General features: G+C 40.1%; 1 protein-coding gene across 1 annotated transcript in view; it reads left to right on the top strand.

Annotated features, from left to right (window-relative positions):
* Nucleotides 1-26918, top strand: part of LOC114649281 (dynein axonemal heavy chain 6-like) — a 217343-nt gene that overhangs the window by 130853 nt on the left and 59572 nt on the right. Inside the window, exons 54-55 of the mRNA XM_051924685.1 lie at nt 6880-7039; nt 8822-8953. Of these exons, the coding sequence (XP_051780645.1) occupies nt 6880-7039; nt 8822-8953 (292 nt within the window). The remainder of the gene's footprint in view (nt 1-6879; nt 7040-8821; nt 8954-26918) is intronic.

Genomic DNA, 26918 nt, shown 5'->3' on the forward strand with positions numbered 1-26918 from the left:
GGAAGTAAAAATGTTAGGTTTGAATACACAATGGGCAGTCAGAAAATCGAGAGTACACCTTAAGAGAAGGATTTAGGAGTCATAATGGACTCTAAGCTATCAACTTCCAGACTGTGTTCAGAAGCCATTAAGAAGGCAAACAGAATGTTAGGTTATATAGCACGGTGTGTGGATTCCAAGTCCAAGGAGGTTCTGCTCAAGCTTTATAACACACTGGTCAGGCCTCATCTTGACTACTGTGTGCAGTTTTGGTCTCCAGGCTACCAAAAGGACATAGCAGCACTAGAAAAGGTCCAGAGAAGAGCGACTAGGCTGATTCCAGGGCTACAGGGGTTGAATTATGAGGAAAGATTAAAAGAGCTGAGCCTATACAGTTTAAGCAAAAGAAGAATCACAGGAGACATGATTGAAGTGTTTAAAATTATGAAGGGAATTAGTACAGGTGATCGAGACTGATATTTTAAAATGAGTTCATCAAGAACACATGGACACAGTTGGAAACATGTTAAGGGTAAATTTTGCACAAACATTAGGAAGTTTTTCTTTACACAAAGAGTGATAGACACTTGGAATAAGCTACCAAATATTGTGGCAGACAGTAAGACTTTAGGGACTTTCAAAACCCAACTTGTTGTTTTTTTGGAAGAAATAAGTGGATAGGACTGGCGAGCTTTATTGGGCTCAATGGCCTGTTCTCATCTAGAGTGTTCTAATGTTGGCACCTTAAAATGAACAAATGAGGGAACTGGTTATTGAGTAGATGTAGAGGTGGTCCACATTAATGACAGGTTGGGCTGCTCTCGGAACACTGAGGAACTATATAAGAAAAGGCATATCAAGCTCTTTTTCTTTTGGAGACTATGTTCCTTTAAAGTAGTGACATCTTTCACATCTATAACTCTGTGACGGCCAGTGCGAGTTTTGTAAGCTGTGGTGTACTGGGCTGGTAACATCACTACAAGAGAAAAGCCCACCAAATTAACAATTATTGTTGGAGTTCAGTTTTCCAAGTAAAATAAAATAAAGAGGGAGCAATACTGAGTATAGAAAGGGGGCATCAAGGAGGTACAGGATTGACAGACTGAAACTTGCAGGTCGAAATCTGCCACATCACGTGCCAGTTTCACTGTCCGTGTCAACATCTGATAACAAATTTACATCATCTTATTTATTGCTCAATTGGTTCAGTTTCTATTTGTTCAAAAAATTGGCTTTATGGTTTCTTGTTTGCTATTGTGTTTTTAGGCTCCTAACCCCTCATGAATATTGGTCTTACAATAGAGTTAACATAAACTGTCAGAAATAATAGAAATATTCATGATTTTTTCAATCATGATGCTATTTTATCAGCTAGATGGCAGCAGAGTACTGTCCTGGGCTTAAAAATGTGAAGTTGACATGTCGCCCCAAGTGTGACTGGGGAATAATCATTTTTGCAAAAATTTCTGAGGTTTAATGCCAAGGAGGTTAAGTTCTATAACTCATCAGGAGTTTGGTCTCCAGGATAGAAAATGAAGTAACGGTTCTAGAAAAAGTCCACAACTGCAAAGAATCAGCTATGAGGAAAGACTGAAGGATTCAAGTCTTTTCTGTTTAAGAGGTGACATGACTGAAGTTTTTAACATTAGGAAAGGAATTACTATAGTGTATCCATGCGGTTACTTTAAAATTCTCTTCAGAATTGTTCTAATTTTCTAACATTTTAAGGTTCTTTTGTTATTACTGTACATGCACCAGGACTGTTTCTGGGCATAGGTGGTCTAGGCCTTTAGTGGTAAGGGCACACTATAGCACACCCATGTAGAGATTCCTATTTTTATTTTATTTAGAAAAATGTATCTTTATTGGACCGGAACTCAAAGAAATGTTTATGTTGTGTGTCTCAGCAGTTCCTGCACTGTCTGCACTATGCACACAGCACAATCTGTTGCCAAGAAATGGCCCTGGGTGACACAACATTCTTTTAAAACAATGCAGACCTATGAACACTCGGACTCAAAGCAAAGTCTGATTATATTGTTTTATATTATTTTCACATGCTAGTGATGTTCGGTCTTAATGTCTGATCACCTACACAGTCCAATAATAACATGAAAAACAACAACAATGATGATGATGCCAATAATAATAATCCTGAAACTGTAGCATAGAGGAGATGGACATGACAAAATAAAATTATATGATCAAAACATTTGTCCTGGTTATGACATTAAACTGCATCCGGCGCTGCAAGTGGTGTTCTAACTTGCAGGCAAAACTTGTGGGTTGGTGGCAGGATTGGCACTCCAGCCACCATAAAAACGTCACACTGCTTCAAAACGGCAGACAGGACTCATTTCTGCTCACTGCAGGAGTAACTCTGCTGTAGCCACCCTAAGGAAGGCTGCTCCCACCGTTGTCTCAGTGTATATTCTGACTACGTTGAGTGATGTCTCAATGAGGGAGACATTCTAATCGCAGCTTCACGCAGTGGTTGATGAGTGCCCATGACATGACATTCCTCTGGTCATAGGTGACTTCAGTGTGGTCACTGGCACTGACAGGGCTGGCTATGAGGATTGAATTGGTCCCAATGGGTCTGGTGACCGTGGTGAAAGAGGCTCCATGTCCCTTGACTTTGCAAAAGGTAAAGGGCTGCAGATTGCTGGATCCTGGTTCCAGCGCCCTGAGCCACATCATTGGACTTGGTACTTCAATACTGGTGATGCAGTAAAGGAGATCGATCACATCCTCATGGGCAGATGCTGGAGGCTCCTAAAGAACTACAGGCTCTACAGAAGTGCCCAGTTTGTGTTTCTATCTTAGGTCCAGTAAGCTTCCACCTACTAGGAGAAGGAGGCTGGACTTGGCCAGACTCCAAGATCAGGCTGTTTCTAATAAGTCTGCAATTAGTTTGTGTGAGGAAATTGCAGACTTGGGTGTGACTGTTGATCCTAATGTGATGTGGGAGAACTTCTGTAACAAGTCCTGAAGGTTGCTGCGGGTTGTGTTGGTGTTGCCAGTGTTCCCGGAAGGAGGTGTTTTATCTCGCACAACACCCTGGATATCATCGAGAGGAGTAGCAGCACATGGCATGATGGTAACTCCGGTCTGTACCGGGAACTGAGAAGAATGGCTGCAAGGGCTCTAAGGGCAGATAAGAAGGCGTTTGTTAGAGGAATCTGTGAGCAAGTGACACAACGTCTATGGTCTAGTGACCCACATCCTGCTTATAAGGAATCAAAGCATTATGCACACCCAAATCTGTTTTTTGAAGAGGCACAGTCAGGGCAGGTGATGGAATGGTCCTTACGGATGAAGCAGCAGTGGAGAGCAAGTGGGCTGGCTACTTTGAGCAGCTGTATAAAGCTGATCCTCTGGCTAGGACGTTGGATATCTCTGGGTCCACGGTTCTTGAGGCTGATCCTCAAATTAGTGGTGAACCACCCAATCTCACTGAAATTGCACAGGTGGTGAACCAGCTAAGGGTAGGGAAGGCTGCAGGGATCTGTGGTATCCAGGGTGAATCTCTCCAGGCTGGTGGTAAGGTTGTCCTCCTGGCATTGCAAGCAATCTTTGATTCCATTTGGAAGATGGGCATCATCCCAGCTGACTGGAAAATAGTACTTGTCATCCTATTTGGAATTGGAAGGGTGATCACTTGGATTGCGGCAGGTACAGGGAGAAAACAGGTAAGGTCGTTACTAGGGTCATCAGCAATAGGATCCATGATCACTTGCTTATCTACCAGCAACCACAGCAGTCTTGTTTTAGACCTAAGGAGTCTACTATCGACTGCAACCTAGCACTAAGGGTTCTCATGGAGTACAGACATGAATATCAGCAGAGTTTCTTTGCAGTCTTTGTCAATTTTCATAAAGCATTCAACTCAGTTGATCGTGCTGTCCTGTGGAATTTTTTGAAACTTCATGGGATCCCCCCAAAGTTGCTGAATATCATGGCCTGTGAGTGCTGTTCAGAGTGGAGGCAGAACCTCTGTGTTTTTCACAGTTGATTCTGGGGTTCGTCAGAGGTGTGTTCTTGCTCCTTCACTGTTCAATGCTTACATGGACTGGGTGTTGGGCAAGGTTGTGGGGTCCAGCGCCTGTAGCATATCTGTTGGTGAAGAAAGATTCACTGATCTTGACTTTGCTGGCAATGCTGTGATCTTCACAGAGTCAATGGAGGTTCTGATCAGGGCTCTTGAGAGAGACTGAGTGAGGAGTCTGAGTGTCTGGGCTTGTGAGTGTCCAGGATAAAAACTAAGATCCAGGCTTTTAATGACCTCTTGGGCACAGCCATCAGCAGTGTGTCTGTCAGCAGAGAGAGTGTCAACCTTGTTGAGTGGTTTACTTACCTCAGCACCAACAATCATGTCTCTGGTGACTCTTCCTGTGAAGTTAGTAAACGGATTGGGAGAGCATGGGAGGTTATAAAGTCACTGGAAAGGGGTGTGTTGCACTCCCGATATCTGTGCAACAGAATGAAAGTCCAAGTCTTTAGAGTCCTGGTACTTCCTGTTTTGCTACTGTATATGGCTGTGAGACTTGGAAGCTATGCAGTGACCTGAGATGAAGATTGGACTCCTTTGGTACTGTGTCTCTTTGGAGAATCCTTGGGTACCGCTGGCTTGACTTATGTCGAACAAGCAGTTGCTCATGGAGTCCCGAATGAGGCACATTACTTGAATTGTTAGGGATCGTTAGTTATGGTACTACGACAATGTGGCAGAATTCCCCGAGACTTATCCAGCTAACAGACTCATCATTGTTGAGAACCCAAGCAGCTGGGCAAGGCCAAGGGGACAGCCACGTAACACTAGGCTATGACAGGTAGTCATTTCTGGAGGGTGGGACTGTACTGTGTATCTGTCTTGGAGGTTACCAACCAGGATCCCAAGCTGTTTCATTGTGTAGTGGGTGCAGCACCAGCACTGTACCAGTGTATATTCCCCAACCTAACCTAACCTGACCTGATCAAGACAGTAACAGGACTGTAGCTCTTGAGTGAATTGCTAGAAGCTGATTTAACCCAAATTATGATCATCTCCCAAATGGACATACATTAAAACTTGTGTTAAACTTAGCAAATAGTATCCTCTTTTGCTCACCATCATTTGTGAGATTCGCTCTGAGCACACTAAAACAGTTGTATGTTTTTTTGGATAGGTAGCTTACATTATTTACATACCCAAGAATCCGGTAAATAGGAATTATGGGTAAAGATTTCTATTTAAAGATAATCGCTATATTATATGTTTTAGTGAATGTTGTCATTGTGGTAAGTTTTCAATTTATTTTATTAACTCAAATGACTTGTATATGTTATGGTAATGTGTTAGTTAAAAAAATAAATTATATGTAAAATGTCACTATTATCAAAAGTCACATGTTTAGCTGGTGGTTTAAATAGATACCTGTAGAACAAAAACAATAGTTTTAGCAATAACATAAGTGTTTGTTTCTCAGGTTTCTTTAGAGAAACATTAAAGGCACTAAACAAAGACTACTAATACAGCCTGAATCCACTTATTTTCTGAAATGGCAACCCTTGGGAGCTTGTATTTCTGAGAGAGTGTTGTTAACAGACATTGCTATAACTCAACATTCTCAAATTGTGATTTTGAGGTCGTAAATACTTCGCTGTTCACAGTCCGGTCTCCATGTCCCGATGTGCAGGTCTGGAAGTGATGATTCCTCTCAGACCAAAGAGGGTGATGGGTGCCATTTATAACTTCACCCAGGGAAGCAAAAATCATAGACCCGGCTCTGACATACACCAATGAAAGCACATGATTTTGCACATGTAGGGTTTCAATATACTAGTGCTTAGTACTAGCACTAGCACAAGAAATTCAATTTCTTTTTACTTTTTTGTATGTTTACTGATGCTTTCTCTATTGGATTTTCAAGTGCTCTAGTTTGATTGGCTTTATCAGCCTCTAATTCATCATTAGATTCTATTTTGCTCAAAGGTCCACGGCTCATCCACAGACATAGTGACTGGAGGACAGATGAGATTATTTGTCAACTCAGAGACTCAAGCAAGCAGAAGCTTTTAAATTAATTACTTTTGAGGCCAAATGCATTACTTTTAGGCATCGCCATTTTGAGACTCTTATCATTCAGTTTGCAAGAGAGAAGGATGGGTTTGATGTAACCAAGCTTTCCATTAAATGAGAGTATACATATACAAAGGAGCACAATGATGGGCATAGAGCTATGGTTCCATTAATTTATGCCTTACTTCATTGGCCACCCCTTCTTCTCTCAGCAAGAAACATACAGATGGGGGCTGGGGCAGCATGAAAGGTTCACTTTATAAGCTGGATGGCATTAAGGTGCCATGGTTAGGATTTTTGCCTTATAGCTCCATGGATCTGAACTCAGTTCCAGAACTGGTGATTGTGTATTTATTGGGGGTGCACCCTCTTCCCATCATGGACTGTGTCTGGTTGACAAATCAGCGCCATGTTTCCGTATCAGTTCTTGCCTTGCATTAGACACAGTCTTGTTCTCCAATGCAAAAATTTGTTCTACTTAGTGGATACATTTTACAGTCTGTCTCAGCTTCATAGTATCTTTTATTTATAATTTAGAAATAAGGATCATTTAAGAAGATATAGCATATGACCAACTACCTTCGATCCATCCATCCATTTTCAAAAGCCATTTTATCTTGAGCAGCATCATGGGGAAGCTGAAGCCATATGGCACAAGTCAGAACAATTCCTGGACAACACACAGACTAATTACCATTTACAAAAAGTACATCAACAAATCTGTGCAAGTTTTTAGCTCCAAAAAAGATTTCAGAGAATAAGAGCCAGAAGTTCTACCATTATTGTTCTTGTCGTTTGTAAATACACATTGTTGATTTTATCTGCTCTCTTTTTTTCAGAGTATATACAAGCCCCCCAGATTTGGTGCTCACTGTTATGAATGCAGTATGCACTTTACTTCAGAAGAAACCTGGATGGACAACAGCAAAGCTTCTGCTGGCAGACCCGGGATTTCTTAAGAAACTGGTCACCATAGACATTGATAGCATACCTGAGAAGGTAATTGTCATTAGTCTGAGTGCTGGCGGCACCATGTCTGGTCACCTCTTATGTTAAACGTAACTATTTTATAACAATTCACTGATGCCGTTTCCATGCTATATTTGTGCGTGACAAATTCGCTATTGTTCCACTCACCTAGTACTTGGTCCTGACAGAGATCCAGAAAAGAAAGCACATGTGATATGATATAGGAGGAGTAAAACACAATGTAAAACAATAACTTTGTGTGCCCCCCACAGCAAAAACACACACTCCTGAAATCCTCACCCTTCACTTCAGCCTCATTAGACCTTTCCTCGGCTTCAGCTTAGGTCCTTTCTGTGAGCCTTTCTTCTTGCTAATCTTCTAAGTCTTTTCCAGTCTATCACGATGCTTATATGGCTCTTAAGTTGTCTGCCCCTCTAAACTGCTTCCTCAAAGAACACCTTGAGAATCTCAGGCAGTACTGTTTTGCCATGCCATCACTCTTTAGTTCATCTTTATTTACCAAATTAAATTAGCTGAATAGTTGCTAAGCTAACAGACGATCCAGTACTTCAGTTCAGAAAATGCGTTTAACAACTGTTGTCCATTAATTTATTTGCCTGGATCAGAGGGATCATAGCATTTCCAAACAAAATATTAGCATCAACCCTCAATTTGGTGCCTGTCCATCATGGGACATGTGTTCACACACAGCCACACTCACTCACACCAGGTCAGTTTAGATTTACCAATTCACCAAGCCTGTTCATTAAGTGGGCAGCACAGTGCCTCGCAGTTAGGAGACCCGGGTTCGCTTCCTGGGTCCTCCCTGCGTGGAGTTTGCATGTTCTCCCCGTGTCGGTTTCCTCCAGGTGCTTCGGTTTCCACCCACAGTCCAAAGACATGCAGGTTAGGTGCAATGGCAATCCAAAATTGTCCCTGATGTGTGCTTGGTGTGCAGATGTGTGTGTGTGTGCCCTGCGGAAGGCTGGCACCATGTCCGGGGTTTGTTTCCTGCCTTGCACCCTGTGTTGGCTGGGATTGGCTCCAGCAGACCCCCGTGACCCTGTAGTTAGGATATAGCGGGTTGGATAATGGATGGATGAATGTTCATTAAGTCAATCTCAGTATGTCAACATGCATGCTGTAACTGTATGCATTGTCATGAACTAGGCAGTACGCAGTGCTCAGGTTGTTTTTGACCATACCTAATATGTTGTTGATCTTGTTAAACTGATGCATGGTCAGCCCATGAAGGGTCCTAAGTTAGAACATTACGTTGATCAAAGTTCATGCAATGTTCTGAGTACAAGCATATCCATCCATTCATCCATCCATCCACGTTCATAGTTCGCTTATCCAAGGCAGGGTCACAGGAAATCTGGAGTCTATCCCAGCAATCATTAAGCACAAGGTAGGAACAACACCTGGACAGGGTGCCAGGGTGAACACAAACAGGGCCAATTCACCAAACCCTCATGTGTTTGGAAACTCACACGGACATGGAAGAACATGCAAACTCCATACAGTGTCTTTACTTTGTGCTCTGTCACTGTGCCACTGTGCTGACCATTATAAAAGTATAATAATATTAAAAAAATATGCAACATGTGCAGGTAAAGCCTGCGTCTGATAGACTTGAACCTTAATTTTAGAAGTTAATACCCCATTTTTGCCTTCTGCTTATTTATTTCTATACAACTTTTACATCTCAATAAGTAGTTTTGATCAGACTTACATTGTTTACCCCATATTAATTTTGAAAGTAAAAATGCATCAAAACAATGTTTTTACAATTGCCTCTGACAATTCTAGGTATTTATCAAGCTAAGAAGATACTCTAAGGATCCCAGCTTCACCCCAGACAAAGTTGGCGTCGTTTCTACTGCTTGCCGTTCTTTGTGCCTTTGGGTTTTGGCTGTGGAAAATTACCATGAAGTACACAAGGTACAGGAAAGTCGTTTTGCATTAATACTAATTATTTTGCTTTTGATCTTACAGACATTTTCTCATTTTATCTAGTACAGTTTCTTCTTTCAGCATTGTTTTACTTATTAGAAGTAAAAAATCTGTTTTTGTTTGTCAAATTAAAAAAATCTAATTGCTGTATTGCTGTCATTGAACTTTTTTATTATTTTTGCTTTCCTTCCATTAAGGAAAGAAACGTTAATTTATTTCTCACCCAATTAATTATTTCTATATATGTTTTAGGTTTCTAGGGTCATTACTGCCACATGTACAGAGGAAGGTGAAATATTCAGTTGAATGTGTTCATATATTTGCTATTCTAATGGTGTCATTGTTTTTGCTAAAGCTCTGAATAGTATTTTAAATCTTAATTAAACAGGATCACCTTAAACCAGGGGTCGCCAACTCCAGTCCTGGAGGACCACTGTGGCTGCAGGTTTTCATTCTAACCCTTTTTAATGAGTGCCCTATTTGTGCTGCTAATTAACTTCTTGTGAATTCATTTTAAATGACTTGTTTTTTTAAGATTTATTCCCCTGAATTTCTTCATCATTCCTCTGATTTGCTTTACTTCTTTCCTTAAATGGCACCCAAATAGAAATGCAATGTGGAGTGAGGAAGCTAACAGAAGACCAGTTAAGTCAGGGCCTCAAACTCCAACCAATTTCATTCCAAGGAGTTGCTTAATGAGGCGCTGATTCTTGTTGTGAATTAAACTCGTTCTTTAATTCCATGGCTTGTTGCATCTCTCATGGTGCATTAGCAGATTTTTCCGAAATTGTTGCTTTTCTCTTTTCTAAGAGCACTTTAAAAATGTTTTTGGGACCTGAGCAGATCAACATTCCTGAGACCTTCATCTTTCTTTATTTTCAGAAACTGTGTGATGGACACCAGTTGTTTTGGCTCATTTTGTATCTCATTATTGTTTGGCTGCTAATTAAGGAAAAAGAAACAATTAAGGGGTCTGAGTCTTTAAGAGCAAGTCAATTAAAATTAGTTCAAAAGAAGTTAATCAGCAGCAATAACAGGTCACTCATTAAGAAAAGGGTTAGAATGACCAGAGCTGGTGACCCCTGCTTTAAACTGTTTTTTGGATCTATCTGGTTGATTCAGGTCTCATTGTTTATGGAGGGCTACAAGTAGACTTGCCTATATTATAAAAACACTTATTAAGCTCTTATGTGGCAAAAAAATAATATTAAATTACAGAATTGTAAAATATAAATGTATATGTCTCAGACATATTCATGCAAGAATAGTCAATGTGCTACCTTGGAAAGGTAAAGTGTATTTAGTGTATCTAAGGTGTATTACTAAAGGCCACAGTCACAATGCTCAGCCTCTAGATTGTGAACAGTTTCTACAGTATATTCTGATTCTGAGCTGGACAGTCGGAAGAGGAGACAGCTCCTGAAATTGTCTTCCATGCACATCTCACTGTTGCTATCACTGCCGTGTTTGCACTTCCATCTGCGCTCAGCATGTCACCTGCATAACTGAAGCACTCGACCTTTCTTCAAAACAGCTCCATTGCAAATACATATATTTACTGTGATTATATCAGCATCCGGCACCCCTCACACTTACTTTCTAAACAAACGTCACCCTTCCTGCCTGCAGACTGCCCTTCACGCCACTGCATCTTTTGCGCACACACTTTCAGCAACCCATACTTTAAAATGTGTTTCTCCTAACACGTCTCCTGCACGTGCTGCATGACAAATCCAGGGACATGAGGTAAGGAGAGACAGGTGAGTCATCATGAAAAGTAAAAAAAAAAAACAATAATTATAAAAAAAAATAAATTTGTCCACTGGTCTGTGCTATAAACTTAAATATCTGTATGATTCCAATAATTTTGATAATTTCTATAGTCAAAATCGCTGAATTTGCGCATTTCCTGTTCAAATACAGGGGAGAAACGCAACGTGCGGCAGCGACGCGCCTCACCTCACCTTGGACTGCGCTCTCCCTCACACACGGGGTTGTTGCATGAAGTTGGCGCGTGACCTGTTGCTGTCTCTCTGTATGTCACCAGTATGATTGCAGACACGTTTATTATACACCCTGACTGTCCACAGTCTGGCTAATATCTTTAATGAATGTGTGTGACATTGCTGATCGGACATAAAAATGTAGTGAAAAGGCACAAAGTGAGGCAGACAGTACTGTGCCTCCCCAAAGGGGCGTATGTGAGCCCAACAGATGATCATTGCTGCTGTTCTTCTATTTAGAGGCTCTCGTCGCCAAAAAGTTAGCGATATCAGAAAGTCAAGTGCACTGCAGCGGTAGGTTTTTTTAATTTTTTGTTCCAACTGACTGCCAAAATGTAAGATTAAGACTTTTAAAAGTAAAAGAAAATAAGTAGGACTTTTACAAGAAAGTGACAGAGATTTTCGTGGAGAACGATAGGTGCATGGACTTCATTTACAAGTAAAGGTAAGACCATAAACAGTTTTCAGCTTTATAAAAAATGGGATCAGACTAAGAATAAAACAATCCAATATTTTAAAACTAAATTTTGACCTTAAATAAAATATTCTTTTGTTTTTCCTGTTATCCTTTTGTTGAACAGTCTGTATTAAAATTGATTAAAGCATTAGAATTAAAAGCTTTTAAAAATAACTAAATATTTCAATAAAGGTAAAAATTGAAATCATTTTTTGTACACCACTCTATACTTTCATTTGTACTGAATGAGTATGAATTGTGGAATTGCAGTGGCAAATTTAGAACACATGGAGTATTCTGTTCACACTTTATTTTAAGGTTTGCCATCTAGCGATCATTTTAAGTATTGACGTTGTTCAAATTTTTCTTAAAAAAACAAAAAAGCAGTTTAGTGAAGTTCTGAATGCTGTTCATGACACTAGTTCTTTCACGTTAAGCCTTGGCAAAGATATGCCTGTAAGTCTCTCTTTTAAATAATTATTTCATAAATGTTCATTAAGATGTTTATCTGCTACAGTTAATTAATTTTTTAAATGCATTTCTTTATTGATCGATTGTTTGGTGTGAACATTGTACTGAAAGCATCCTTTGTATAGTGTTTTGTAGTTTTACAATCAAGAATGAAAGATTTAACAGTAAAAACCTCACTCTGAACAAGAAACAAGTTTACTGGAGTTATTGTTCGCTATCTGTCTAGCTTTGCACAGATACACAATCGCAAGAGCAGAATATGGAGGGTGCAGAGCAAATGCGCTCTCTCTGCTCTTTCTCTCCGCTATAAATGTAATGTTCTTTCTTAGTCAAATACGTACCTTACCTATCTGTGTGTAAAGAATGCTAATGAGATATGAAACATAACCAGCAGTCAATGTGCAAGCTGCCAACTGAATAGTGAATAAGCTACTCTTTGGGGTTCATATATTTGTACATCTGACTCTGAAGGAGTCAGCGCCTCACCAGCCATGAACCTCACCGCACGTCACTGGACTAATCTTTCCACACAAAACCATGCCTCTTCATCTCAAATCATCACCTTTGCTTTTTTCTCTGCATTTATTTTGTGGCTTCCAAATTTGTTCTCCATTTCAGTGTTGCTTCACTTTTTGCTATCAACGCACAAAAACTCCCATGACAATCCTTCGTGCACTTCTGTGATTACTACGTCCTTCACTATTACTAAACACAAGAAACTAAACATTCTGGTACAGCCTGCTTTCATCTCAGAGCTTTCATTATTTAATCTGCTGCCTGGACCACCACTTTTGCTTCCTCCTACACTGAAATCACTGCAGACACTAATCATTCATCCACATCTCACCATCTCACCACCTCTAACAGCCACTTTTAAAACACCTTCTTCAGATCTGTAAATCCATAATGCAGCATCTGTCCCTTACCCAAAGATCATGTCTGGTGTTCGGTTTTCATGTATGAAACCAAACTGCTTTTCACTAGCTTTCACTTGATCCCCGATTCTTTTCTCTAGCCCTGTCTTAACCACCTTCATGAGCAACTTCAATGGCTTGATATCTCAGTATGGTATGACTTCCTCTCCACTGAGTACACTGGAATAAACACACTTCTTTTCCGGTCTTCAGAAGTCCTGTTTCATGTTGTAGTGGTCTGTCAACCATTCGATTCCAGGACATTCCGTTGTCTTCCATATTTCTGACACTTGTCCAGCTGGGTCTCCTGCTGTTCCTCTCTTCATTTTCTTCAGCTTTTCTAGCTAGAAAGATTACAATATGCAAGCTTTCGAGGCAACTCAGGCCCCTTCTTCAGGCAAGATGTAATCTTGTAATATAATGTAATGTAATGTAATGATTACATCTAGCCTGAAGAAGAGGCCTGAGTTGCCTCGAAAGCTTGCATATTGTAATCTTTCTAGTTAGCCAATAAAAGGTGTCATTTTGTTTGGCTTTTCTCTACATTCATAATGGCTAACACGGTACAACACCCTAGTACTTCAGCTTTTCTGTAACTCTTTGAAAGCTTACAGCTACTGTAGATCTTTCTATATTGCCAAAATGAACCATTAACCCTTTCACTCTCCCCATTTAGCAACTTCTTCTTGTGCTTCTTCCAGCCATCATTAAAAGCATTACTATCAATCATGATGTTGTCTGCAGCATTTTTTGGGCAGTACACGTTCACATACCTTGAGAATGGAAAAGGCACTATATAAATAAAATGCATTATTATTATTATTATTATTATTATTATTATTATTATTATTATTATTATTATTATTATTGTCAATGTATCCTCTGTTTCTGTGGCCATCTACTAGGAAATCCATAACACGTTCATCTTTCTGTCCTTCCTTCCTCATCCAGCAAACACTCTTGAGTTTTGCCTTCTTGCAGTTTTGCACTTGCTTTTCTAGCCTTTTGCTTTTCCTTCCTTACAGATTGTCTTGTCATATGTCACCTTCATCTTCTGCCACTCCTTAAAGTTGTGTGTTTGTAAAGGATGTTGAGGCTGCATTTTAAATGTTTTTATTCCATAATTGCAAGATATGAATTCATCCATTCACTATGAAACCAGTCGCAGAGGCCCAATACTATGCCAGCAGTGTCACGTGCAAGGCAGGAACTGGACTTGGACAGCATGCCAGCCCATCACAGGAAAACTCACACACATTGTCACACTGACCCATACAAGGTCCGTTCAGAATCTTGAGTTCTTTCGAGATTTTGTTTTATGGGAGGAAAACTGAAAGATGCACAGAAAGGCTTACACAGATACAGACAGGCAGCCATTGCAGGGCCCAATATCTTCGACACTCACAATCATAAAGAGACCATTTAAAATCACTGAGCAGCCTTCAGTAACAAGCACATCTTTGGTGATGAGGGCAAAACATCCAAAACAAAATGAAGAGAAGATGGAAACTCCACATGATCTGGGAGCAGGCATGATATCCAGTCCCATACTTATGTAAAATGATTTCCTAATTATTAAGAATTTCTGGTCGATAGCAAGTTTTCAGAGGGTATGTTAGTATTTTTCCCTTGTCGTTATGTACACCCCATGAAAAGAACAGGAAAAAGAGCAGAGAAAAGGCTGCAGTAACCGTATTATTTACTGTTTACAATATTTCAAATATTCTGATATAACTGTTATACATTTTGACATAACATGTATAATGTTAAAACTGTCACAAGAGTATATTTTCTTTTTTGAATAGTTACACAGTTTATTATGTTTTAAAATAAACCTAGCAAAGCAGATGAGAAAAATACTTGGTACTAGCTCACCACAGACAGTGTGCCATAGGGGCTAAAAAAGTGATCTTGAAGCCATGAGGGTGTCTCATTCAGTCCCTTAGTGAGATCATTGTGTGACCCTGATGAAGTCACTGAACATCTCTGTGTGCCATCTATTCAAAAACTAAGTGTGTGAAAACATGCTCTATAAATAAATGTTGTTGTGGTGTAAGTTCTACAGTTTGTAGTTATTAATTATCCTAGGAAAGTGTTCACTTAAGAATGGTGTAATATAAAATAGGGGTTGCATGTTTCATAAATGTTACTTCATTCAGCTTGTTAAAGTTTAACATCTTTAATGATTCCTTTAAGAGCTTTGATAGTAGACTTCATAATTGTATTACCGCAGTCCTTGCTTAGAATCAAAAACCTGAACTGTACTGTAGTCATTTTTAGAAACTTGTGTCTAAGCTGTACATTTCAGATTGTGTTCTTTAAGGAGAGGAAAGGTTTTTCCATAATTTTCTGCTGGTGAAATGCACTTTAAAGCTTCTAAAGGTGATAGGTTTGCAGAGGTTTTTGACATCCATTGAAGCAGAGACTTCAGCTTGCAATCGCATGCCCATGGATTCTCATGGAGATAAATGTCTTTGAGGGCTGTAAAGGAAAGAAAATTAAAATCATTCAAAAGTCACACATTTATACGATACGAGCGGCCATTACCTCAATTTCTTTCATCTAGTGTCAAATAGAATTGATCAAAATCATTAATAAAATAACAATTATATACAGTTCTATCAGAAATAACATGATTAGTATCATTATTTCCATTTCTTTGTAAAACAAGATAAGAAAGATAGTATATATGGAAATTTAATACTAACCCCTTCTATAGACACTCGGTCAGATTTCAAGAATCCATGTTACTTCAAAACTTATGTGCTGCAAACGGGAGTGCTTTGACAAAGGCGCTGCGTCTGCTGGTGGCTGACAAAATTACAATGCGTAGATAATAACTGTGAAACAAGGCAGAACCACTGGATTTTCACGAGGGACCCTGATGTGTGGGCGACACGGTGGCACAGTGGTAGTGCTGTTGCCTCGCAGTAAGGAGACCTGGGTTCGCTTCCTGGGTCCTCCCTGCATGGAGTTTGCATGTTCTCCCCGTGTCTGCGTGGGTTTCCTCCGGGTGCTCCGTTTTCCTCCCACAGTCCAAAGGTTAGGTGCATTGGCGATCCTAAATTGTCCCTAGTGTGTGCTTGGTGTGTGTGTGTGTGTGTGTGTATGCACTGCGGTGGGCTGGCGCCCTGCCCAGGGTTTGTTCCTGCCTTGTGCCCTGTGCTGGCTGGGATTGGCTCCAGCAGACCCCCGTGACCCTGTGTTAGGATATAGCGGGTTGGATAATTACTAACTGACTGACTCTGATGTGTGATTACAATATAAATAAAGCTCAGATGATTTAGATTCATGCACCTTAATAAAAGGATAAGAGTCTGTTTGTTTGTCTGTCTGTCCAGTTGCTATGTCTCTGTTGTTCCAAAAGATGACAATTCACAAACATTTTTAGTAATAAAATGCATTGCATTTATCATTCCAATACTTGCCACATCACAAACATGAACACTGCTTTTACTAATCCCATACCAAATGGCATATAACGGCCAAATGGCATACAGTATATATGGACCACTGCAAACATTTTACACTGAGGTCTATGTTGATTACTTTGATTTCAATCCATCTTAGATGTTTAGCACAGCTAGTAACAAATATACCTGAGAGTGCATAATCAACAAAGTACAGCAAACACCACTTTATCCTGCCCAACAGAAACTCGCAGGATTGCACTGCAACAACCCAAAGGCAGGTTGGATCCATTAGGCACATGTAAGGCAGGACGACTAGAATTTGCTTTTCTTTTGCCTTTTTCAATATTTGCAATGAGTTTACTTGTTATGTAATTACGTTTATTGAATGAGTTCCTAACTGGCACACACAGTGTCAAATATTTTCTTGTCAATCATTTTGAGTTGCCATCTCTGGTCACATTTTGGACATTGTTGGGCAAAACTCAGTCGCAGGTATTGTAATACTGAAGAGATTGTTGTGGCAAGAGGCTCTCACCGGACTTGCACTAGTTTCCAACAATCTCTCAAGGAACACAAAATTACTGTATATACAGGTGCTGGTCATAAAATTAGAATATCATGACAAAGTTGATTTATTTCAGTAATTCCATTCAAAAAGTGAAACTTGTATATTAGATTCATTCATTACACACAGACTGATGTATTTCAAATGTTTATTTCTTTTAATGTTGATGATTATAACTGACAACTAATGAAAGTCCCAAATTCAGTATCTCGGAAAATTACAATATCAATTCAGACCAATGCAAAAAAAGGATTTTTAGAAATGTTGGCCAACTGAAAGGTATGAACATGAAAAGTATGAGCATGTACAGCACTCAATATTTAGTTGGGGCTCCTTTGGCCTGGATTACTGCAGCAATGCGGCGTGGCATGGAGTCGATCAGTCTGTGGCACTGCTCAGGTGTTATGAGAGCCCATGTTGCTCTGATAGTGGCCATCAGCTCTTCTGAATTGTTGGGTCTGGCATATTGCATCTGCCTCTTCACAATACCCCATAGATTTTCTATGGGGTTAAGGTCAGGCGAGTTTGCTGGCCAATCAAGAACAGGGATACCATGGTCCTTAAACCAGGTACTGGTAGCTTTGGCACTGTATGCAGGTGCCAGGTCCTGTTGGAAAATGAAATCTGCATCTCCATAAAGTTCGTCAGCAGCAGGAAGCATGAAGTGCTCTAAAACTTCCTGGTAGACGGCTGCGTTGACCTTGGACCTTAGAAAACACAATGGACCAACACCAGCAGATGACATGGCACCCCAAACCATCACTGACTGTGGAAACTTTACAATGGACCTCGCACAACGTGGATTCTGTGCCTCTCCTCTCTTCCTCCAGACTCTGGGACCTTGATTTCTAAAGGAAATGCAAAATTTACTTTCATCAGAGAACATAACTTTGGACCACTCAGCAGCAGTCCAGTCCTTTTTGTCTTTAGCCCAGGTGAGACGCTTCTGACGCTGTCTCTTGTTCAAGAGTGGCTTGACACAAGGAATGCGACAGCTGAAACCCATGTCTTGCATACGTCTGTGTGTGGTGGTTCTTGAAGCACTGACGCCAGCTGCAGTCCACTCTTTGTGAATCTCCCCCACATTTTTGAATGGGTTTTGTTTCACAATCCTCTCCAGAGTGCGGTTATCCCTATTGCTTGTACACTTTTTTCTACCACATCTTGTCCTTCCCTTCGCCTCTCTATTAATGTGCTTGGACACAGAGCTCTGTGAACAGCCAGCCTCTTTAGCAATGACCTTTTGTGTCTTGCCCTCCTTGTGCAAGGTGTCAATGGTCGTCTTTTGGACAACTGTCAAGTCAGCAGTCTTCCCCATGACTGTGTAGCCTATAGAACTAGACTGAGAGACCATTTCAAGGCTTTTGCAGGTGTGTTGAGTTAATTAGCTGATTAGAGTGTGGCACCAGGTGTCTTCAATATTGAACCTTTTCACAATATTCTCATTTTCCGAGATACTGAATTTGGGACTTACATTAGTTGTCAGTTATAATCATCAACATTAAAAGAAATAAACATTTGAAATACATCAGTCTGCGTGTAATGCATGGATCTAATATACAAGTTTCACTTTTTGAATGGAATTACTGAAATAAATCAACTTTGTCATGATATTCTAATTTTATGACCAGCACCTGTAGTATAAGAGTCAGAGAAAAAATCCTGCTTGAAAATAAAAAAATGAGGTTTGCAGACAGACTTGTAAACCAAGTTGTTCCAATTTATTTAATGTGTATTTTGTAATACAGTATACTTGGAAAGGAATGTGTCTTATGGCCATGTCACATCACGTAACCTTAACAGCGATTTCAGTCACAGCCTTCATTTAAGTAATGCTTGAGAGTCAGAGGCTGTCGATGGCACACTCCTAACATGACATGTTCAGCGACTCACCCCAACTAGCTTGTGACCTGCCACAATTTTGTCTTTAGTCGTAGGGGTGGGGTCTGTGTCCACGTGATCTGACAACCAATGAATATGCATACCCTTGCAATGCATATAATGCAGCGACAAGGAATAAGGAACATGGGAGTTTGGGACTTCACACACAGAACAGAACTTTTATGTACCACAACAGAACAACAGGGCCAAGATTGTGGCTGAACTTGCCGTACTTTTTGAAACTTCAGACAAATTTGGCAACGGATCATTGACTGTCACAAAAAGAGGCAAGCATTACTGCACTGGGGAGTCGATCTCAAAATTGATCATACTAAAAGTTGAAGTTTGTGACATCAGCTTTAGAGAAGGTAGAGAGAGAGAGAGAGAGAGAGAGAGAAAGTTTTGGAGCAGGCGCTGATACAGGCCCACCACATGACAAATCAACTCAGGATCCCAGATTAGGACCCGAGTGCAGCCGTGCAATGGGTGACACCTCAGCACCACACAAGTTCGGATGGAGTGGGAACACTGTGAGTTTTTTATGATGGCTGGAGTGCCAATTTTGCCACCAACCCCCAGGTTTCTCCCTGCAGGTTGGAGGGCCTACATACAGATTAACGTCATACCCAGGACGGAGCAATTGCAGGTTAAGGGCCTTGCTCAAGGGCCCAACAGAGTAGAGTCACTTTTGGCATTTTACGGGATTCAAACCAGCAACCTTCCGATTGCCAGTGCAGATCCCTAGCCTCAGAGCCGCCAATCCACCCAAAGTCGGTTATTTTCCAGTTTTTTCATGGTTAGAACCTTTGTAATATGAACATTTTACATTCCAGATGTCTTATTTTATCCTGTTTTCCAAAGTTTTGTAAAATGTATAATATGGGGCATTGCTGCCTTCAAAGTAGTAGGCTAAATGTCAAAAATGTATAATAATATTGAACATATTTTTTTGTTGTTTTTGCATATGAATTCAACCTCTCCATACTGTTGTGTTATTTCTTTTGTATACTTGTGTGCTTTATGAAGCAGCTAGCAATTCTCCCATTGTCTCTCCATCTATCAATCCATCCATTATCACACTGCAGGAGATTACAGAACAGCAGGTAATCCTAGAAAGGTCAGTTCAGAGTTTACGGATACCTGTATTTGTGTGAAGTGAGGAAAGAAACTTGAGACATGCTGACATGGTGGAGGAGTGCAGGCTCCACACAATAAGCGACAGGAATATAATTCAAACTAAGGACACAGGAATGCAAAATAAAGATTGATTGGGCATTTTAAAATACCGAATTCCTCCACAAATTAATCCATTGAAACAAAATTTGCAAGGGATATTTCTGTGCTTAATTTTTTGTGTCTGACTCCTTCAAGAGTTTGTTGACGCTCTATGGTTTAGGGAGACGAACAACTCAAAGACTAATAAATCTTTTCTTGTGTTTGGTGTTTCCTTTGATAGCCTGAACATCAGCAATTGAAAACAACATATTGTATCAAAAATGAGGTTTGCTGTGGTTGATTTCCCATTTAAGATCACATCCACAGACCCAGACAAGAGGAAGCAAACCAGTAGAGCTAAAGAGGAGCGTCATTCAGTTGGCTGTTCTTATTTGGTGCCCTGACTGTACCAAAGCACACCTGCTTAACAAACACTTTCACAATATGCAGAAAATTATTGTCAAACCATACTAACCTGTTAATTGGAAAAGAGAGTTTCCATCAATAGTCTTCAGTTTGTTTCCACTTAGAGCCAGTTGCGTGAGTTTGAGAGTATTTTTAAACATATCTTCAGGAATTGTCCCAATCTCGTTGTTCCTCAGGTAGAGTTCTTGTAAATTAGGTAAACCTTCAAACATATCAGCCGTAACCACTGTAAGGTGATTATTATCCAACACTAGCATTTCCATTTTAGTCAGGGGTTTAAAAACTCCAGCTGGGATCATTTTAAGATTATTATTATCCAGACTGAGAAACTGTAGCTCTTTAAGACCAACAAAAGCTTTGACAGAAATCTTCTGGATCTTGTTAAAGGCTAAATCCAGGACTTTAAGTGCAATTAATGGCTGAAATCCATTGGGAGGTAAAGTTGTAATTGAATTTATTGGTAAATCCAAGTCCGACAAATTTCTGAGTCCAGTAAACATTTCAGACTTGATGGAATTAATCTTATTCTGACCTAGCATGAGAAACCTCAGGTTAATCTGGTCCTGAAATCCTTTTGGAGGAAGTCTACTGATCTGGTTTCCAAAAAGGTTCAACAGCATTAGTCTCGTGGCCCCTGATAGCGCCTGTGGATGCAAGGACTTAATGGTATTACGCTCCAAATTAACACTTTCTGTGTTTGGCACATCTTTTAGAAAGTTTGCTGGTAGATCTTCTAGATGATTTTCTCCTTTAAGAAAGAAATTGGGACCTTAAGAAAAAACTCAGAATCTCACTACCAAAACAGTAAATAAAAATACACCTTATTTTAATACATTTCAGGTTTTAATAGTCCAAACTCAGGCATATTATAATAGGAAATAGAAGTTGAGAATCCTTAGAACATATTTATTTTTACTGTTATGAAGGTGGAGGAAGCGGAGATGTTTGGCTTAACTTCTCCATAGGAAATGGTCTTGTAATTTGCTAACCTGCTTAATCCAGGCCGAGGTCATGAAGGTAGGGCTGGAGCCTATCCCTGCTAGCATTGGGCACAAGGCAAGAACCATCACAGGGCAAACACCCCCACCCACATACACATTGCCAATTCACCTGACCCGAATGTCTTTGTATAGTGGGGGTAAACCCACACAAACACGGAGAGAACATGCAAACCCCACGCAGGGAGGACCTGGGATGTGAACCTGGGTCTCCTTACTGTGAGGCAGCAGCTCTACCACTGTGCCATTCCTTGGAAATGGTTGTTAATTAAAATATGGAGTTTAGACTTATGTTAGTGAGAAATGGGCATATTTTAGAATAGTGCATCTTTTTTAGTAATAAGGATAGAATCCAGGGGGTAGGAGTGATTGAACCATCAGAGCCTAGTGACAGTATTATAATATTGCACAGTGTTTTGGCATAGTGCATATTTAAAATCTAAAATTGTTAATTTTAACTTTAACTAGGCAAATTTTGAACAGATCTGGCAAAATCTATAAAAAGTGAACTGGGATAAGCTTTTAAATGTGGAATCAGTCAGGGAGCACCACTGGAGAAAGTTTGAAAGTGTTTTACATACAATACATGACACGTTCATCCCATAATTTAGAAGCAGCAAGAATTTAAAGAAAGCTCCACAGTGGATAAATAAGGAGCTGAAAAAGAAGCTGCAAAGAAATACAGAGCTGTATAAGTCTAATCGCAGCACTAACAAGAGGGCATATGAGAGCATAAGAGCAAATGTTAAACAGGGTATTAGGTATACTAAAAGGCAGTTAGAGAGAAATACTGTGGAAAAGGCAAAGGACGACCCAAAGAGATTCCTTCAGTATTCTAGTAGTAAAAGAACAGTCAAGAGAGAAATGAAGTGCATTAGAGGTGGTAAGGGCAAACAGGAACAGATTACATTTTTGCATTTTATATTTTTTCACAATTTAGTTTGTCATGTGGGAAAAAGTTGGTAACCACCTAGCAGTTGCTGGAACTATCAAGGAAGTGTCTAGTGTTTTGGAGATTACAGAGAGAGAAATACTGCTTAGATTAAACACGTGACATATCCATATTACTAAACGAGAATAAACAGGATATGGAAGCAGGTACATGGCATGCCCATGGACGCAGGAGACATAGTGCGCAGGCGCCGACAGCGAGCACTAACGGAAATACGAAATAAAGCAACGAGCACAGACAATACGGAACCCTAATCGTCCACACTACACAGTATAGTCAAACCCGACATAGTACGGAAGGTGCTTGCGCCTACAACGTGCGTCTAACACACCGCAGGCAGATCCCCGAGATGGTACAGAAGCCCCAGAGATACGGACTCCACAGCATATGTGAATCACATTACAGTAGTACAATAATATGAGTACTCACAGACAAAACAAACACAACAGGCTTCGAGGTCCCGCCCCACAATCAAACCGGAGAGAGTACGGCGTCCCCAAACGTCCACAAAACACAGCATAGTCAAACCCGAGATAGTACGGAGGGCGCATGCGCCTACAACGACTACCACATGAAACACACACACGGCACCGGAGGTATAATATTAGCTCAACTAACGTAAATAAGCGCCTACAACGCGTCACAGCTCAAGAACAAAGGAGCTCAACTAACGTAAATAAGAAATGAGGCAACGCGCCCATAGGTAACAACACAGCCACACAAAAAAGAGGATTCAGCCCCCCGCCCCAGAGTGAAACGGGAAAAAGTACGGAGTCCACAAAGGTCCACCATACACAGCATAATAGTACGGAAGGCTTGAGTTAGTATGAAAGCCGAAGGCGCCTACAACGCGTAATAAGAATAAACGAACGCTCCGTTTTAAACGTACGTCATCCTCACACGTCCAAACTGTAATAAGAATAAACGAACGCTTCGTATTGAACGTACGTCATCCTCACACGTCCAAACTATACAGCATAAGTGAATCACATTATAGTGATGCATTATTAATAGTACAACCACAGAAACCGCTCCGTATTAACAGTAAGTGCAATTATTCATATTACTAACGGTAAACAACGGAGAACTAATGGAGTCACGATCACGGCTCCAAAACTATACAGCTCCACTAACGGAGCTACAAACACGAGCCCACATGGACAAAAACAATAGACGTCGGCGCCTACAACACACGTCTGAAACCGCGGAAGCAAAACTGTCTCGGCTCCAAAACCAAACAGCTCGACTAACGGAGCTACAAACATTTCTCATACATTCATCAATGTATTTCAGGTTACCCAACACCGGGGGTAGGCGAGCGAAGCGAGCAGGGGGTTGAGCCCCCTTGTTTTTCATAAACCTCTGTTCACTGGAGAAATTCCTAAAGAACGGATGCTTGCAGACCTTACCCCTTTATCTGAAGAACATGAACGGCCCGATCCAAGTAACTGTAGACCAGCAAGAGTAGCACACATCACAGGTAAATACCTGGAAGAAAAGCAGGTTGATTCCTGCTATGGAATATACTGTAAGTTGTGAGGCAGCAGAGCTAACTATAATCCACAACAGAAACTCCATAAAATCTAATTGACTGACTGATTCATTCCTTTGTTCGGTTATTCCGAGCACCTGTTTTGCTCAGGTAGCTTACTTCAGCCACAATAACAGAAGGCTAGGAGTCAATCATAGAAGTGACTCCAGTCCTTCATAGAGCGCAATCCTGCAAATATCAAAATTCATTCATAAAGGGAAACACCTTCTACTGTAACCTGCACATCTCTCTGAATGTAAGATTATCCAGATTAAAACCTGTGTAGCAGAATATACAGACCTCACAGGACTAAAGAATGACCCCTGAAGCTTTGTGGCACCACACCACCGACCTGTACTAAAATTAGTTTATGTCACTTAACTTATTATTTATGTGAAGAAAGTGGAATCTTGATTATCTTTACTAATTGTGGTTTTAAAAATGAAGTAAACAAAACTGAAACCCATCTCTCAATGGCACATCAGTGTATCGCAGGCCGAAATGCTATACATAATCACCATCACACTGCGCCAGTTTTAGAGCCGCAGACTTAACTAACATGCTCCCCTTTGGGATGTTGAAGGAGAACTGAGCATCCAGTACTAATTCACATTAACATGGGGAGAACTTGCCAACTCCACACAGACACTGGCTCACAACTGAAATTAACCACCTAGTCAAATTACAAAAAGACCACTTCTTCTAGAGTTTGTTCTACTCATGATAAATAAGTGAAAAGAATTGCAGAATACATTTAAAAAATCAATGCACTCTTCTGAAGCCTTTGTTTACCAATAACCTGCTAGTAGAAGTACTTTCACGTTATCAAAAGAACAAAGTCATTGTTTATTTATGTATATGGAAGTTGATAGAATAGTGGGAGGAAATATTGAAATGAAAAGCAGTCACATAAAATAAAAACAAAATCAACAAAACCTAAATATATGAGAAATTAATGAAATATGTGTTGTTAGGTTATACATTACTTACCCAGCTTTAGAATCCATGTGTCCTGTGGCAGTTTCGGTGGAATCGACTTCAGTCCCCGTTGGAAGCAGTCGACTTCTGTGCGTTCAACGCTTACTCTCTGAGTGCAGTTACACACCTCTGGGCATCTTCCTGACACTTTTGTTGCCCAAAGTCCAGTTACCACCAGCCAAGAAATTAGCAGCATTTTGTTTTGATGGTTGACCCAGTCTTATCTAAAATGTACATTTATTTCTGAATGTTTTAGCACAGCTTTTATAATGTCAGTGGTTTAAATATTCATTGTCAAATGTAAGAATATTCATTAAACATTTGAAATAGCAGTTTCAATACTCCTAAGATAAATAACACAGATTTGTAGTATAAAGTTCTTTTAAATAAAATCTTACTGAGCTGTTTTAAGATCTAAGTTTCAACATTCCAGTAATTACTGATTTGCTCTTCTGTGCAAGTCTATTTAAATCCAGAAAAGATAATTTTAACAAGTCGGTGCACTCACCTCTGTCCGACCGGTTTGAATGCAGCCTTATTTCCCTTCTGTGACCTACTGGGTGAGTTGCAGGCTTTTCTTATGAATAAGTGCTTGCCTTCTGAAAGATGTTTGGTGTTACATATTTGATCAAGCACCTTGCATCTTTATGTGAATCCACAAAACTGCAAACTCCAGTTAGCTACCCCTGAGGCAGCAGTATTTAGGACAAATTATATCTTGTGTGATTTTACTGTCTAGAGGTTATGGCGATTTCAGACCTCTTACCTCATCATTCTGACATGCTTCCATGCCTTAAATTTCATTCCAGGTACAGTAAAATTAAGTAACAAGTGAAGTGTTTCCAGTAATTCTGCGTTGACAGCTTCCTTCATATTCAAAGATTTCAGTGTATGACTTATGTGAGACCTCGATGTTGGCGTATACCTGTAAATGAGAGACAAACCCATTGGTTTCCAACTAAAAAAATGTTTTTCATGTTTTTAATTTGTCTTCTTGATGTTTGAGGATATTTTTAAAATCTTGTGATCCATACTCTTAAAATTCATCATGTCTTTCTTAGTGGGATGTTAGTAGTACTAGGGTGTTGTACTGTGTTTGCCTTTATGGATGTAGAGAGAAGTCAAGCAAAATGACACCTTTTATTGGCTAACTAAAAAGATTGCAAAATGCAAGCTTTCGAGGCAACTCAGGCCCCTTCTTCAGGCAAGATGTAATACAGAAACTGGAGTTCTCTGTGTTTATATAGATACCAGGACAGATACGGCATTGGAAAACCTTTAAATGATGTAAAAAATTAATAGACCTCTCCAGGCTAAGATTCATTTAGCAAGAGAGGAGAACAGTGTATAGGCAAGATCTTTTCATAAGATAACTGTCCAACAAAGTCTTTTGAAGTTTCTGATGAGTTTTTCCATACAATGTGGATCTGTAGTCAGGTTGTCTGCGTCAGTCCGAGAGATGCAAACAATGCTCATATCTGGCCATAAAACTCTTGTCTCTATTCAAACCATGTTGTAATGTGTTAAATTTTAGTATGAGTTTAACTTCCCATTCTTTTCTCTCTTGCTGTGTTCTGAAGTTGCCCATAAGCACTGTGACTTTAAAGTCCCTCTCACAGTGTCCATGGCTGTTGAAGTGAGCTGCTACAGGAACATCTGTGTTGCCACGTTTAATGTGGAACCTGCGTACATTCATTCTCTTGTGGAGTGTTTGTCCAGTTTCTCCCACATACAGTGCAGTGTCGGGCATTTCATGCAGAGAATTAGGTAGTGTGATGTTAGTAATTGGTGACGTTTTGGACTGTTCCGTGATTGTCTATAGTATTCATGAAATATAAAGACTCAAAGTTAAACTGACACTTATTTTTAAACATGTTGACACACCTGTATAAAACTTGAGCAGGTCTTCTCCATTTGTGTCTTGTGCTTTGAGGATCACATTCATTAAATGATGGGAGTGATCAGTTGCTTGTGGTGTTGTCCAGATTGGAAGGCGGACTGAGTGTGTCCCCCTACAGCTTTCCTTAAGTCTGAGGGATCAAACCAAAGATGAAGATCTATCTTTACATTCATCATCCATACGTTTTGTCTCTTCTGAACTGTTAGAATTACTGATATGACTGAGTGCAATTTTATTGCATTATTTAGT

Source organism: Erpetoichthys calabaricus, chromosome 3 (genome assembly GCF_900747795.2).
Source record: "Erpetoichthys calabaricus chromosome 3, fErpCal1.3, whole genome shotgun sequence".
Lineage (NCBI taxonomy): Eukaryota > Metazoa > Chordata > Cladistia > Polypteriformes > Polypteridae > Erpetoichthys > Erpetoichthys calabaricus.